This window comes from Ornithodoros turicata, chromosome 8 (genome assembly GCF_037126465.1).
Source record: "Ornithodoros turicata isolate Travis chromosome 8, ASM3712646v1, whole genome shotgun sequence".
Lineage (NCBI taxonomy): Eukaryota > Metazoa > Arthropoda > Arachnida > Ixodida > Argasidae > Ornithodoros > Ornithodoros turicata.
In genome coordinates this window covers 40,840,571-40,857,619 of record NC_088208.1, presented here as the reverse complement: position 1 = coordinate 40,857,619, position 17,049 = coordinate 40,840,571, and the positions used below count along the sequence as shown (strand labels likewise).

At 45.4% G+C, this 17,049-nt stretch overlaps 1 protein-coding gene across 1 annotated transcript; it reads right to left on the bottom strand.

The window, feature by feature from the left end:
• Positions 1–601: 601 nt before the first annotated feature.
• LOC135367614 (guanine nucleotide exchange factor DBS-like) lies at positions 602–16,694 on the bottom strand. The gene is made up of 24 exons (XM_064600904.1): positions 16,517–16,694; positions 15,653–15,824; positions 15,502–15,592; positions 15,213–15,326; positions 14,845–14,961; positions 14,376–14,632; positions 13,399–13,825; positions 13,103–13,309; positions 12,538–12,695; positions 12,479–12,494; positions 11,449–11,489; positions 10,581–10,647; positions 10,411–10,526; positions 9,265–9,334; positions 9,113–9,211; positions 8,713–8,805; positions 7,616–7,741; positions 7,200–7,388; positions 4,611–4,712; positions 4,475–4,553; positions 4,368–4,422; positions 4,154–4,304; positions 3,404–3,602; positions 602–3,336 (listed from the first exon to the last, which is right to left on the bottom strand). The coding sequence occupies exons 1-24, from the start codon at positions 16,554–16,556 to the stop codon at positions 3,263–3,265; spliced, it is 3,060 nt and encodes a 1,019-aa protein (XP_064456974.1). The 5' UTR covers positions 16,557–16,694; the 3' UTR covers positions 602–3,262.
• Positions 16,695–17,049: the final 355 nt, after the last annotated feature.

The following is a 17,049-nucleotide window of genomic DNA, read 5'->3' as shown; positions in this document are numbered from 1 at the left end:
TATACCTACTCCTACGCTTTCTTATTTCTTCTTCTTCTTCTTCCTCTTCTTCTTTTTTTTTTTTTTGTGTGTGTGTAATGCTTGCACATAGGATAACGTGAAAAACACACACACGCACAAAATAAAATTTGTCGTCCAAAAATGAAGCCCTGAAGTTGACTCAGAACTGCGCTGAACACACGAACACACCGACCGGAGACAGACTTTACCAAAAACGAACACCCGTGATGACGTCACCAACCTCTGTTTGAAATGGAAACTTGGGAAGGATGGTCTGTTCTTTGCAAAGTTACCAGAACTACACAACAACCATAGAAAACATTTTTAATTCGTGCATTGAGACTTTGAGTGACGTTGATTTTTAATACGAAATAAAACAGTATTACTGCGAGTCACCAACAGCGTGGCCGTGTGGATGCGCTGGTTGGCTGACCTTCAAGGTCATGGCTGGGAGGTCACGCGCGATCAAATCTCACCAGTTTTCGCCTGCATTTTCCCTAGACCTTCCGAACAGATGTCGGCCTCCCTAAAGTCGGGCACGCTAACCCTCTTCTCTCCATCTGTCCCCGTCCAGCCGTTGGTTGAAGAAACCAGACAGATGTATGGCATAAGCAGTGTTTATTTCTGTTCTTCGAAAAAGAGGAATTACCATAGAGGACAAAAGGCACTTGCGAATTTGCCGGGAGTCGTCTTTAAGTCTCTTCCGGTTCAATCTACGGTGAAAATACGGCTTCATTGAAAAACGCGGCATACAGGGCATCGTTCGCGTTACAACAGCGATAAACTTTCGATATTCTTTTAAATACAGGGTTTCCCAATGGTGAAGTACTACATTTTCTTCCGCACTGTAAAAAGTACCACTCTAAAAACAATAGTATATTCTTAAATTCCCCAAAAATCGCTCGAAAAAATTTGGAGGCTATAGATTTGTTTCTGTAAATTAAGACGAGTTAGAAATTGCTCACTCCTCTCCAGTATGAATAGCCCATGCCGCCATTTTCTTGAATTCGGAAGGCATATTTACTAAACGTGAACTAAAAAAACGTGGACGTTATGTTTCAAACTCGTAAAAAAAGGAAAAAAGGGAAAGCATGTATGTTGGAGATTAAATCCCAACCGTTTTTCTCAGTACTCTACATTTTGGGAAACCCCGCATTTTTAGTTGCGATTTCTTTTCTTCTCGGTGTCCCCGGAAGCCCGTGTTTTAGACTCCCTGTATTTACAGGAAAGCTTTTCTACATCGGATGAACGCTGTGAAAGTCGCCACTTGAGCAAATTCCGACAAAAAGAAAGATTATCCGAATACGTGAGCAAACTTATACGAGGGACTCGAGTCGAGAGTAGCTCCACTGGCTAAGGAAAAAAGGCACTCTCAGCAGGGTTGCAGAAAAAATGCAGTCTCTCATTCTGCTGCGCGCGCGTTCGTTGCTGGCGGTACTTTGAACTCGTATGCAAAGTCTTCGGGCCAATTTGTAGAACAATTCGTGTCGATGGTTACTCGTTGTGCAAGGGCACTTGTAGTGGGGAAACAACAACGACACAACAACAACAAAAATGGGCCTCTGTCCTAATTGCTTGTGCGCGTGGCTCCTACAGCCTCGGAGGCGGGGAGGAACATTTTGTGCGCGCTAAACAGATGGCGCTTTGCGCAGCCGATTCACGCGGACTCGAGTCGGTAGCGTACAAGCCTTGGAGGCAAGAAGAAAAGAGAGAAGAGAAAAGCGGAGTCCGGGGTAAGTGGAATAAGGGAGACGCTTCACGTTTCCTGAGATGGCTTTGCACGTGCCAGTTTGGGGGCCATTGTGACACACCAACCGCGTGTCTATCAAATAATTCTGAAACTACTCTTTCAACAACTATGCACACAACAGTAAAACCGAAACCGAAAGTCGCACGTCACATGGCTCGTTCCCAATTTCAGCTTCCACTTTCCGCCTCCTCTCGATCCTTCTTCTACACTTCTACATGAGCTCGTTTCTGGCGTGCGCCAAGAATAGTTCGCTGAAGAGCCACTAGGGGGCGACAAGATTAGGAAAAAGGTCCATTCCTCGCTGACACATCGACGGTAACATACAACGGCACGTACTTTTTTGGTGTCACAACGCTATCTTGCCGAAGTTAAACAAAAAAGCCACCCAGGGGCAACTCGGCTTGAAAACGAAACTTGCACAGAAAGAGACCGCATCAAGAACTTGACACACACGGATTGATAGCGTCAGTACTATCGCGTGCTCAGAAAGGACGTCACAGTTGACAGACGTGAGGTTTCGACACCTGCTATAACATTGTCTTGTCCAGCTTAGGAAGAATGGTACCAACGGGACTGTGCAATGCACGATTGCTACTCCGACATGACTTAGGAGTCGCTCCAATCACAACCAGGCTCTCCGAGGCGGAAGGAATAGAAACGATAATGTAACCTCTACCGAGTACGCAGCGGCTGTGTTGTCGGACTCTATGAGGCAAATGTCGGTTCCCTGTCAAGTCTACCCAGGACGCCTCTACAATAAAATGACACAACCAACGAAGTCGTTCGGAATGGGCGATTACCTAAAGCGGGCCTCTTTAGCCTTTGGCGTTAACGTTTCCCCACATTTTCAAGTTGGCTCCCGCCTTGGCTCTGTACGACACGAAACGGTTTCCCCGTCCTGTTTGTCCTTCCTATTGGCATCTTCGACTGGCAGCCACCGATATATATTCGACTGGTCAAAACTGAGTGTTCTGACAACGGCAGATTGTTTCTTTCTTCCTCCCGTTCGGAGCGCTTTGGCTTCCAGCATTGGTATCGCCAGTCGAAGATACCGTAAGTAATGTGTACGGCAGGGCCATACGACTTCTTTTTTTTTTTATCCCCTTCGTTCGCCAAGGCCACAAGAACGCTTTTACGCTTACGCGGCTCGATGTCGCGATGATGCAGCGACGTAGAACATGAGTGGAAATTCCTGATTGGAATAGCCTTTCCAATATTTAGAAGATATGGGAACTTTCACGTGGTTAACTTTTAGAATGAATTAACAATGGCTTCACTCGGGTGAGCTACTTGGAAATATACCATAATATTGACACCCCATGACGTTTTTCTTGACAAGAATCGCCTCGTCGCTATAGTGTTTGTTCCGTTAGGGAATCTTTTTTTCTGGCACGGTTTCGGGGTGGCTGGCGTCCGCATGAACAGTTGGAAGATATTCCGTCAGAAAACGGAGGAAAATAACCGTCTATGTCATGGCTGGTCATGGAACGTTGGCAGAGCTGTTGGCACATTTTAAGGAACTCCGCTCGACAGGCTGGTGTTGCTGCCGGCCATGCTGATGCGACTCGTGGCACATCCTCCGGAATCTGAGAAACAACTTTTACTGTTAGGTGCAGTCATTTGGCGGACTACTGGAGCCTCTAAGCACATTACCTTGGCTGCTAATGGAAGGCGAAGAGGGCCGAGGAGCGAGGTAAGCAGCTGGAACCCAACCATCGCGGTCACCACAGCGGACGTACCACCATCCCGCACAACCAACCCTGAGCACGTGGACGCGCTGGCCTTCGTGCAACGTCACCTCGCCCACGTCCACAGCTTCGTAATCGCCCAGGGCAACGTAGTAACGGCCCACCTGCAAATACATAGTTCTGTAAGAGAGGGGAGCAAAGAGGCGCCATGAATCGATCGGACGCGGACATGGTGGCAAGCTGGTCAAGATTCATATCAGAAGAAGAACCTTGAGGAACGCACACAACAAGTCTTTTCCTTCCAAGTTCTTACGCAGCTTTTTTAGCGTTTTTTCCTATGGCACGTCAGTCCAACGTACGGAAGTCTTCCCGCGTCGACATGTCATGGCAATTACTCAATGCAGATGGAACATTGTGTTGTCTACAGCTGGTCATTGCAGTGTAGAAAAAGTACGCTGCACTGACCCGAGCGTGCATGTCACACGGGTCCTGCAATCCATCGTGTACTATCGCGTTTCATTCGTCCTTCTGTTCGCTCTTGGTTCGTTTCTAGGCTGAACCCACACTAGTACACTACACTGCGCTGCACGGAAAGGACCAGCTGGTTGGACCGAGAAAAGGAACATGCACTCACATGCACGTCACTCTTACACAACCCTTTGAGGTGCACATGGCGGAATTGTGGTGGAAACTATTTGAGAAATTTTCAGCTCGCCTCAGAAGTGAGAAAAATGTCCGCTTCGTCATCCGTCGACCAACCATCTTCGTGTTCGACGTAGCTTCTGAGTGCGGGCAATGTGGCTCGTCGGCCGAGAGGGACCTCGTTGTGGCTTTCCCACACCATCCCACTGATCGTGTGCCGTACCCTACAAGGTACGAAGGTGTTTGGAAAGACAAAACGACAAAGTCGCATATCTGAATTAACGCACCTGGGCGACCCGTTGAAGCGTTGCTGCTCTTGAGAATGTTGGCGTCGATTAACGTCTGAAAGTGGGCCTCGTTTAATGTCCGTGTCCACATTGTGTCACACACTCACCTTTCATCTGTTCGAACTGTTGCAGTAAGACTTGCTTGATGTGCTTCACCCATAGTTCCTTCGATTCAAGAGAGGGCGCCTGCAACGGTGACCTTGGATCTTGCACACATGGACAGAACGGGGTACCTGGACCTACCTGGATTACGAACACTTGCGTCCGTCCGTGGAGCCACACTTCGAATTTTCTCTTGTCGCCCCTTGACCCTTTCACGTTTTCCGTGAGGCCAATTTGAGACGTCTGCAAGGAATTCTTCCTTGTCATATGGGGGAAGATAATCAGTCATCATATACCCACAGGGGTTGACCTATATTTATGCGCGTTCAAAATTAAATTACTCAACTGCTGCGTTGTATACCAAATAAATATTCTTCGGGAATACAATGCGTATTAGATTTCAATTACATAAATTATGTAGTATTCTGACGACACGAGATTTGGTCCGAATTAGTCGTCATCGAGCAACCAAGATTTCGTTCTTGTTTGATCATTTTGTAAGGCAGTATTCGACTGCTTCTATTTGATTATCCTCCTTTCCCTAGTGAGAGAGATAGCCTGGATCAAGTATGGAACCAGCCTGGAGAGGTCATCCCAAGCTGGAGCTGGACTGGCCAAGGCTGTTTTCATGCTGACTGTAGATCAGCTTTAATTTCCATTCTGAAACTACGCAACCTCCATTAGGAAACCATAGGATGATATCCTGCTGCAGCCTATAGCTGGAAATGGGACGTTCCAGTCAGAAAGCTGGGCTTATAAATAGCAGAAAATGGCAATTACGGAGGGTGGTGTTTTTTTATTCGACACATACTTTTTAACAAAAAAAAAAAAAAAAAAAACTATAAGTGCTGCATAAACTTCGTTTTACATTCACACTCAACTCAACTTTCGTTTTCGCAAGTGGTTTATACGGCCAGGCGGACATCCTGTAGGACAGCGTGTGCAACTACTGGACCGCTAATTAGCTAATATTCATTAATTAACTTATTAATCAGATGTTTTCTGTGAAATGCGAGATAGCAGAATTGGAGCCAGTCATTATTCAAATCTACCGCCCTTATTAAACAACCTGAGAAGCGAACGTACCTTGAGATATAAATTTCCCAATTTTGCTATGCGGATGAGTCGCAACCAAAACTACGCACCTCTGCGGTATATTGGCGCCTGCTCCAATCAGCTCCATCGCTCCAAAGCCGTGGCCCTCTCACGTGGAATTCCTGTCGCTCTTTCTGCGCTCGAGAGTGTGTAGTTCTGGTTTCGGTTCATTTGTATATTCCAAGGTGCTTCTCAGGATGTTTAATAAGGATGATGGATTTGAATAATGACTAGCTCGAATTCTGCTAACTCGCACTTCCCAGAAGACGTCTAATTAATAGGGCAATTAATGAAGTTTGGCTAATTAGTCGTCCAGTAGTTGCATACGCTGTCCTACAGGATATTCGCTAGCCGTTTTTACCCAGCTGCGAAAACGAAATTTACGCAGCTCTAATAGTTTTCTTAATTAAAAAATATGTGTCGAATAAAAAAGCACCCTCTTGTTCGTGACTTTACGACGTGCGTTGTAAGCTTTCGCTGTCTTCAATTAGTTTGAAACCGAAACTTTATTGCTCTCATCGTCATGTCTGACCCAGCGCCATCGGCATCACCTCCGAATATTTTTCGAATGTTTTGAACTTCGAAATTTCTGTAGGCGTCGATGTTTCCTCCTACCCCTTAACTGCTCAAGCCGTGTAAAAATGTGAATATGTGTGTGTCGTGAGGTGCTGTGTTATGCGCAGTGTCTTGTCTTCGAACCTGTGAACCAGCTGAATTATGAGAAAGGACAAGCGGCGCGTGTTCCTGAAGTCCGAAATCCGAACTAAGGTGGGTAGTAGCACGTGGTAGTAGTAACACGATGTTTATCTGAACTGCCTTTCTGACGTGTCATTGTTTTGCGCCTGACAGACTTACTTTGTCGAAGCATGCTCCTGTCAAAGAGGCAGCGACTGCTTCTTTGTACATGTTGCGGTACAATAAACCGCTTATAAATTATTGTTGTCCTGTCAGTTGCAGCGCAGATCACATCTAAGGCCATGTTCAAGTCATTTAGTTCATATTCAGTCAATACGTTCCAAGTTGCAGTGCTACAGCCAAATCGCTTCTACACATATGAGCAGGGCCGGCGATAGGGGGAGGGGGGGGGGGCGAGTAAGGCGACCTCCTTAAGCCCCGCGCACGAAGCCCTCAACCAGGGATTACTTTTTTTTTTAATATCAAGTATGCACTTAATCGTGTGAGACAGGCCCTGCGATGCGCCTTTGCCTCAGTCCCCGCACACCCCTAGCACCGGCCTGCATATGAGCGAGTGTTTCCTTCTACCTTGCAGAGTGGGATGTGGCAGAAGGCAACATCAGCTCATATGGAACCAGGTAGTACTGGCCAAGCAGGGTGGGTTCCGGTTGGAACTATAGGTTTCACAGCCAGCCATGTTCCAGCATGCGTACATTGTGATTCTAGACCACTCTTCCTGGTGCTGGAAGCAGCCGGTTTCCAGGCTAGAGCCACCTAAATTCAAGGCTGGAACCAGTACAATGATCTAGCCTGGAAATTCTGGCTGGAATTTGTGCTAGGCATAAAATTGTATGTCAGAATAATGTCGAAGAAACCAAAAATTATTTTTCGTAGCTGGAGACACATAAGCTGTCGTATGAACTTGTGATAGATGGTATGAACGATGTTCGTTTTTGATACCTTGAGTGCATTTTTGAAGGCATACACCGGGTTGTCGTCCCTTCCATACTTCTTGGTGAAGAGGATGAGTTGCTCGTAAAGGAAAATATATCTCTGGCTGGGCTTGAAGCGAAGCTCTTTTTTCTTCTTCTCCAGCCACACGTTGAACATGCCTTGCAACAGCAGCCTTCCATAGTCTGCGAGGCTACCCTAAGACATGGGAATGGGAAGAAAAGCCAGAAAAAATGAGGCTCTCTCAGCGTGGAAAGCCGTCATGATAGGCTCCGCTTACTCATGCACTTTCTATGGAAGAGGAGATTTCGAGAGAGCGTCCTACAGGTACGATCATTGTTCTCTCACGCATTTTACAATTTATGGAGCGGGCTGTTGTTCCTTTGAGGAGTTGATAGTCTCTGTAAAGCTGGTGCTCAACTCACATGAAAACCTGTTATGGAAACTTGGTGCATGCTATCGTTGACATGTTTGAGGACCTGAAGCATCGTCTCAACAGCTTCTTGCAGCTCACTTTGCTCTCCGCAACCTTCGGAATACTTGAGCAAATCCTGTTAAAGGGTGTGCATCTGTAAGCACATCTGTTTGATGCGCTCTTTGTAACATTCATCATCATCATCATCATCATCAGTAGTAGTAGGCTCCGTATTCAGTATGCAAAAGCCCTACTTGTCCCCTGGTCACAGAGCTCAATATGTGCAGCATGGTGCCAAATGGGCAGGAGCAGCCAGTCACCATGGCAACAGATTAGCACTTTCCCATCCAGACTCTGTTGATTTCTCCAATATATACAATGTACTTTTTTATGATTTACGGTATTTTTATAATAAAACAATAAGAGCTTCCTATAGATGAGATTTTCAGAGGTGGTTTATGGAGGCCAGACGGACATCCTGTCGGAAAGCGTATGTAACTAAAATCATTAATTAAGTTATCAATTAAATGTTTTCGGTGAAATCCGAGATAGCAGAATTGGAGCCAGTCGTTACTTAAATCCACCCTCTTTTTTAAATATCCTGAAAGGAGTCTGTACTTTGAGATATAAATAGCCAAGCTTTGGTATGCAACTGAGCCGAAACCGAAACCACGCACTTCTCGAGCGCAAAAAAGAGGGGGCGTTCGCGTCGGAGGGTAATGTGTTTTGCAGCGATGGAGCTGATTGGAGTAGGCGCTGCCTTGATGGCCATATTTACCGTTTTCCGGCCGAGATAAACCGAAGCGATGTCGTTTCTGCGCTCGAGAAGTGCGTAGTTCTGGTTTCGCCTCATCTGCATACCAATGTTTGACGATTTATATCTCATAATACGTGCTCGTTTCAGGATTTTCAAGAGAGAGGTTGGATTCAAATAATGATTCCTTCCAGTTCTGCTGGCATTTTTCCGAACACATCGAATTAAAAAGTTAATTAATGAATGTTGCGTGTGCTTTCCCACGGGGTGTCCGTGTAACCTGCCCGCAAAACACCCTGTATAATACGCATTATGTGAAAATATTCACCGGAAGGTAGAGAAGAGTTGCCTACCTTGAGCAACAATTGATACTTGGTTATCCTCTGTACAGGTTTCAGCAGGTAGGCATCGAGAGGAAGCTTATGGTTCAGTCTCCTCTGGCATTCCTACGATTTAAATAGAATTCGATGGGACCAAATTAAACCAAGAAAAAGGTGTAGACGCGAAACACCGAAACATGACTAGTAGGTTTGACATCCTTCAGTGTGGAGCGCACATGAGGAGAGATTTGCAACTCTGATAATGTGCCCTGCCCCCCCCCCCCCCCCCAAAAAAAAGGGGTCACTTGTTTTTAATAAAAGAGAAAGGTAACATTTTAATTTACCAGTAAATCATAAGTTTAAGACTCTCCTCATGTGTGATTCCTTGACTTCAATCCCGTTCGCCGTGTGAGACAGCCCGTTATTGGCCTACCTTAAAGAAGGCGTTGTTACTGGCACACTCGAGACGAAGTGCTTCCGACTTGGGTTTGTTCATACAGTACGTGCTATATAACTTGTGGAAGCTCTCTTTCTGTAAGAAAACGTCCCCAGTGACCGTGGGAAGCGCATCCGGGGCTCACTTACTCTGTGAACGAAGCAACTACCCACCAGCTGGGGTGTACTGCGGCAGTTCTCCAGATCTTGTAGGAAGACGCTTCGGCAACATTTATGGAACAGTTTTGATTAGTACTTTTTGTTCTTGGACTCTCTGCCATTGGACATTTATGAGAGATGATTTCAGCTGTCCTTCAGAGAACGTGCTTTGCAAAATATAGTACAATCGAGCCCGCTTATTACGATCTTCGATATAACGTTACCTCCGATTTTACGATAAAATTGCTGGTTCCCGTCAGCCCTTCCATAAAGTACATGAAAACAAGACATCGATATACGATCGCCGTGGAAGCGTTTGCCCCCGATAGCTATCAGAAGAATCAGAATCAGAAATCTGGGATTAGATGCGCGTATTGCAAGGCCCGCGGCTTCAAAGGGGATCGATGCAAAAATATTCCAGAAGCCAGGAGAAGTCATGATAGAAAACAACGAAATTGCACACGTTGCATTGTTATTTGTTGCGTCAAGCCGGTGTGCAATTTCGTTGTTTTCTATCAAAGGGGATCGCTAGAAGTAGAGGTTGCTCGCTCCCTTTCCACATTGTTCTCTCGCCCTCAATATTTCTTCTACTTTGCTGCGTGCGTACAGTGAGTAACTACGCGTCTGCCTTCGTGAGTTGGCAAAACGTTGCGTGCAGTTCCGATTATGTGAGTGATGATGACAACGGCACTGGATGACCAGCAATGGACGAAGTCGTCGATTTTAAAAGGTGCGGAGCCTCACGTGGAATCGGCGGTTATGCTGTCCTTGGGACATGCTTTCGGCACAAAGCTTTTGACAACAACAAACGTGCATGCTCAACGGCGTTCTACTTGTACCGTTCTATTTCGTTGACGCGATCCCGACAGACGATTTCGCGAGAGCTCGTGTATAACGAATCACTCTGTTTTTACCGATAACTCCGATATGATGATCGGATTTCGCGTTCCCGTCAATATCGTTACAAACGGGCTCGACTGTCAGAAATGGCGGTTGTCTAAACAACAATATGCTACGTCCCCCAGATGTCCCCCGCACATCTCGCTTTGCGTATTGAGAAATACACTCGAGAAAGACACTTAAAATGTAACTTTAGGGAGGGGTAGAGGAATTCTTTTGTCACAAATATGTCCTTACGTGTCGTGAAAGTGATGAAGGCTCTCCATGTTTCCAAAGAGTATGTCACCTTTGCCACGAAGAGAGTGTGGAACGAGGTCCTTCATGTCCGGGCTGCACATTGCTTTCTTGTAGCCCTGGAATCCCGGGGCTCAAATCAAGGAACCTTGGCGGTACAATCGAGCCCATACCTGAATAATGCTGTGCAACTCAGACACGTAGGATTTTTCGGTTTCAATCAGCTCTGTCATAACGTGGCTGAAATGACACACAGAAAAAACAAAAATCTCTTTCGCTATTTTGCCAGCTATTTTACAAATGAGACCCGGCTTTATTATTGCTACTCGCACATAAGCTTTAGGCGTTCCTCCATAAGGACAAACGAATATTTCCTGGATCTCCCATAGACATCTGCAGGCATAGGATCTGCAGGCTGCCTGTCATGGGACATTCAAACATCCAGTGCGCGATATCCTTCCAACATACCAGGAACATCTCTTTACTGGAGTAAACCCGAAACGCAATAAAATTGTGCGATATCCCATAAATATCCTATGGATATCGAGATATTCAGGACGTTCGCGACCTTGTAGGGACGTCCTAGGGATATTAATGGTTTGCTTGGCAATCACAACTCCGATTTTGTGCGGGCAGCCACTCGTAGCTACTGGTTAATCTACGTTTATGGCGATTGGTCAAAGCAAATGACAGTGCGACACTGCGTACCCACGTCAGTGAAAGAAGGAGAGGAGGGTTTCTTTAGTACACCACCTAGATACAAGGTTTATTCTTTTCATCTGCACTGCCTGCACATCCTGAACTAGTTCAAGGAGTGCAACCCTCTCGCATTCTTTATATCATAGACCTCGCGTGTACTTAAGAACTGGTGCAGCACTTTCGTCCGAAAAGAAAGAGGGGCTTTATGTGGCTACCAGTGGCTGCCCATGCGGATCGTGTCTACAGCTCCTGAATCATCATTGGCGGCCTCTTAATTGTCAACTACGTCACGTTGTTCAAGCGATCAGGCTCTTTTCTTTATGCGGTGTTGCCTTTACTCACCTTCTCTTATCCTGGAGTGACTGACCGTTGTTCATATCAATCTGAAGTAGAAGACACAATCTGATAAAGCTATTCTAAATTGTCTACAACGTTGTATAGAAAACCTGCTGCCCAGAGATACTAAGCAATAACAACTTCATAATGATGATTCGAGAGTTTAATCGCTAGAGGCGGCACTCGACTCCATTTCTTGTGGGTATGTGGTGAAGTATAATAATGAGTCATAGTGAGGACCCAAGTCTCCAGTGCACCTGTGACATTGAAGGCTCCATGGAACATTCTCTCTGCACTCGCCAAATGGACAATTTATGCATCCGTTTCATGCAGTACACCTCTCAGAGTATTATGCATGCATGCAGGAGGGTTTTTGTTTGGTGTCCGACAAAGAGGGAGGCTGTATCCAAATATTGTTCTCCTGTAGCATTCATATTTCGTGAAATGAGTGATGTTTTCTTGCATGAAATAAAGCATGTGCTCCGTGACGTTATATGTCCATCACGAGAGAAAGCATTGGCTATTGGCTCTATGCTGCTGTGATGTCACAGATACGAGATGCCCATCTTTCTGTGTTTTTTTAATCTTTCTGCGTTTTTTTAATCTTTCAATGTACTTATAAAAAAAATATGTACTACTCTCGCTCTCTCTATATATATATTCAAAGTTTTTACTGATACCATATAAGCCCCCGCACTTTTATTGCCCTCCAGGAGCTAATAACGTTCTTCCTATTACATAAAACACGTCAAAGCATGCATTTATATGCAGAAAACAGAAACCAAACCTCGGCAACATAGTTGTGCTTCAAAATACACATATCGAGCGAACATTCCAAATCAGAGATACGAGCAAAACTTTACGCGCTTCCAGCATGATATCTTGTTCATGCAAACACCAAGCAGTGAAGAGGAGAATGTGTAAACATTGCAAGGAAAATAAAAGAGAAAACAAAATCTGTACCAATAAATATTTATTTACATCATCTAACAGATCAGAATGCAAATGAAACCAAGTGTAAAAGCTTAGCAAATACGTGTAACCTACTAAAACTTGAAAAATAACGAAAAGTAAATTTCCATGCACTATAACAGCTACCGAGATTGCACCTTGGTGTTGGGCTTTTTTGCATTATAAGATCCAAGAGTTGCGCTGTCATGATGAGGCACCAAAGGTGGACGGACCGCGAGGGTTTGGAAGCAGCTCTGACGTTTCTCACAAGTCACCTTCACATCTTCTATCCTTTTTAATACCTGCACATACACACACACACAAAGAAGCAATGCTTACTCTGTAAGAATCACACGCAACGACCAAAGAAAATTCAAAATAGAGGAGTATATGGAAAAAAGCATAATGGGAGTAAAGAGGACATAGGGCATGGAAGTGGAGCATAATAGAGACAGGTAGAATGAAAGCAAAAGGTAACACGGGGAGATAAAATGAGAGTAAACGTCAACAAGGGAAGGCAAAACGAAAGTAAAGGGCAACATATGCACGTTGAACAAAAGTGAAAGACAATGGGGAGGTAGAACCATATTCTCTACCCCAGGACAGGATTCTACCCTATCCTCTGCCTTTGCTGTGACAAGTAGTATCAAAGGGCAGTGTCTGTAACACATGCGTTTGGATGTACTATTCCCACATGTACTTATCTCACCTGCTGTAACATAGGCTTCATGTCTCCACTGACAAAGTCCTTGAAGAAGCGATGAAACTCTCGGGGATCCTCCAGACGAAATTCACGGGAACTGTTTAGAAAAGTTGCCAACTGCTGGACAGCACTCAATGCAAACTCTGGTGATGTGCACAGGTCGACGTCCAGGGTAGCCAGCAGTTCAACCCCTTGACTACACCACTTGTTTGCCTTTTAAAACAACGAATTATTCTAGGTCTAACATTAAAAAGGCTACGATCAAAAAGATAAAGATAAATTGCAAAATAGAAGGGTGTTACCTTGTCTATGCGTTCCTGTAGATCGCGGAAGCGGTGCAGGACATCCAACCGTTGCCTTAGGAGCTCCTGGAAACGGTTACACATGCACTCCAGCTCCAGGCACTTGGGCTCCATGCAGTCTACGGCATAATGGCCCTCTGCGATCAGTTGCTTCCCGGTTCTTCGCAGCTCCTCTGCCTTTTCTAAGTCGTCTTCCGTTAGCCTGACAAACTCTTGCAGTTGCTGCAAGAGGGCGTCCACCTGACTGACAGAGTCCCCCAGGGATTGCATAGATGCCAACTCGCGTTCATTGGCTTCCATGTTGGCCTGGAGCTCCCGGAAGTCTTGCTCAAATCGCCTCAACTCCAAGCACTCTTCCAGCTTCTTTCTATGGCTACTCCAGAAACTGTCCACTTCCTTCTCTGTGCTGTTCAACTGACCCAGCAACCTGAAAGAAACATACGACGTGAAACACCCGCCTCGAGCTTCCACCAAGATTATCTCGTGGTAAGGGAACAGAAACGGAAATTAAAATAATTACGGTAATAATTTGGGCGCTGCAGGACTCGAATTATTACTGCGTTTTATCGCGTCATTTGGGGTGTACCGAAAACCAAAATGGAAACACAACAGAAACAAAAACAGCAATGATAGTGACAAAACAGAAACAAATATGTACAAGTAACGGAGTTCCATTTCCACTTCCAATGGAGTTCCAAATTTCCATTTACTTTTCCTCGTGGTAATTATGTATACATGGCGTACAATAGTAAATTTTCCGCATTTCTATAGTTTTCACCTAGAGTTAGTGGCAATCACCAGTTATTGGAAAGGCAGTCCCCCTGAAGTGAAAGTCCACTACAGTCCATTTTTTATCACTTGCTCCTTTGCTCTTGGTCAGCAAGCTCAAGGATAGTCCAAAGCACCTGTACAATATTTGCCAAATCTTGTTCACTTTTTATAGAAAAACACTCCCGTATAGAGAGAGCGGTACATACCTGTCGAGCGAGCAGACATTAATGAGCCTATCGTGCAGGTGTGTCCCGTTGGGTCGGACGTGGCTCAGCAGTTGGTGGCCCCTCTGAGCAACTTGGAGCAGTCGGTCCTTGAGCTCCTGATATTCCCTGCCCTGATCTCGTAGCAGCTCCAGAGTCGACTGGACGTCGTTGGGCATGTCGGCCAGTCGCAGGTTCTCCCTTACTTCCAAAGCAGACCCCAAGACCTCCTTCAGGCTGCTTGAGAACTTTTCTATTGCCTAAAGGGCACATAATGCTTTCTTTTACCAAATTAATGCGCTACGGACATGGACGACACAAACACCTACGCTTCAACATCCGAGAAACATTGAAAGCATCGTTGATCGGAAATCGGGGGATTCTAGATTCGATTCCTGGCATATCGGCACTTTTTTCATTATTCCTATTATACGTTCAACCGGCACTTTAGAACCAATAGATAGAAATATACCATTCTTTCTTCTATCCACTGGTTATTATCATAGGGAATGATGCCTCCCAGATCTTGCGTCAGCTGGCCAGGATCCACATATTCGTGTAACTCTTCCAATGTGCTGCACATGACTAGCTGGAAGTAAACAACGCAAACAAACATGTTTTACCGAACCAAAGAAAAAAACGTCCTCCGACAACATTTGAGACTAGTTGGACAGTCTTTCATGCGTAACATTAGAACAAGGCCACTATCATACTATCCGACTGAACAAACTATAAAGTTAGACTGTTTCACACAGCAGTAACAAATGGACAACTAAAAAAAAAAAAGAAAATGCACGTTTCCATGCATTTCCGTGCAGCGTATCACTGTCGGAGCCTTACCCTAAAACTAAAATCTTCCTTAAAAAGTTTGTTGCTAACTTCAGACAGGGCCTTCTGTAAAAATCCCACGGGCTTCAAGACAAAGACCACTCTTATGATGCCCGGGAAAAAAACCTGCAATGAGAGAACAGTAAGAAATGTTCCTAGTGAGACCCAACTAACGTAACTTGAACACTCAATATAGGCTCGTCAATCTTTGTCATTTAAAAATGTTCTTGTTTCGGGGTACTTCCTGGGTTGGTTTGCAGGAGGGATCGAGCAAAGACTGCCCCTGGATTGAGAAACTTACAGATATCTTGAGCAATATCGACTTGACGGACGTCCACTTGTCATTTCGACGGTCCACCACCAACACGAAGCCGAGCTTGACATCTTGGCTTCTGACAAAGTACACCAATGTAAATGAAATGATGCGAAAGCAGCTTATAGGGGCAACATACTGAGGCAAGCTAGTCAAGTAGTGCATCACTTTTCTGAAGTCTTGGTCAGAGAGCAACGTGCCGGTGTCGGGAAAAGTGAGGAGGGTGTACCCTTCGCAGGTTCTTCCTCCTGTCAAGATGGCCGACTTCCCTTTCAGGATTCTTGCCACATCGGTCACATCCATCCTCTCATCTGAAACACGAGTTGAGATCCACCACGACCATGAGCTACGGTCCACCTGAGGGCTCTTTAACGTGAAAGCTCAACGCATGGCCCCCCCATTTAATGTCCTACACAGAGCACGATGTGTCTGAGCAGCTTGTACCCTACTCCAAACATTGGAGAGCACAAAAAAAGAAAGAAAGGAAAAATAGCTGACGACACGCACATGATCTGTCTGCTGGTTTTTGTGCTCTCCCCTTTTTTTGGAATATGGACGCATACCCGCACGACCGTCTTTCAGTTCTCAGCTTGTACTCTGCCATACCAAGTCGCTGGCGCCTGGGTTCGAACCCGCAACCTTGGAATCGCGGACACGTACGTTGGTTGATGCAGAATGATATGGGCATTCGAAACTTCGGAAGCGAAGGAATTTTCGTCAAATGAACGATTTTTTTTTGCGCACAAGTCGGGAAGCAGCGTTACAATCATCAAATTTTTTCATCCGTAGTTGTCAACTTAGTATGAACGCACCAGCGTTAACGCACATATACGCGATCATCAAGACTTGTATCCATAGTTTACGTATACAACACACAATCTTCCGACACCACATGCAATATGGCTTGGCGTGTTGCAAACATGTCGAGACAGATACTCGCTGAGAAGAAAAAATGGTCGGGCTCAAATACTGCACAGACTTTGATGCATCACGGATGAATTACCATGCAGACGACGATTATTTCTCATTTGCAGACATGTCATTCGTTTCCAACAGGGCGATGCCTCGATGTAGTCACTGCAAGAAAATTATAGGCCCCTAAAACGCAGACGCAGAACAGTTAACACACGACGGCCACAGGTGGGAGGAGAACCTGCTGGACAGGTGCGAAAGGATGTGACGTCACCTCGGTAGCCGTGCCGTCGTGCGTTGCGCCGTGAAAAACGTGCAAAAGGGGTCGACGAGCGCTCCAGCGCAAAACGCGCTTTACGCAATACACACTGTCCACTATTCCACGTCTTTGTGTTCCCAAGGCGAAAGAAAATGCTGTCTGTGTAGTTCATTATGGACAAAGCTAGCAGGTGCACCTTGAGTTTGCAGCAAACAAGAAGACAGACACACATACGAGTGCCCCGTTCACTTCGTAGTATTTTTCATCTTGTTTGCCTAAACTCGAGGGAAAAAAAAAAACATTTTTCGCATGGTTATTTATAGTTGAGCAAAAACAAATTACGTAAGCAACATTTTTGCGAGTCT

What these genes read in the sequence shown, in the direction of transcription:
- LOC135367614 (XM_064600904.1), bottom strand. Translation starts at nt 16,556, where the DNA reads ATGACATGTCTGCAAATGAGAAATAATCGTCGTCTGCATG. An exon ending in TACTTGACTAGCTTGCCTCA is followed by an intron (nt 15,593 to 15,652) that starts GTATGTTGCCCC and finishes GTACTTTGTCAG; the next exon opens with AAGCCAAGATGTCAAGCTCG. An exon ending in TACAGGAACGCATAGACAAG is followed by an intron (nt 13,310 to 13,398) that starts GTAACACCCTTC and finishes TTGTTTTAAAAG; the next exon opens with GCAAACAAGTGGTGTAGTCA.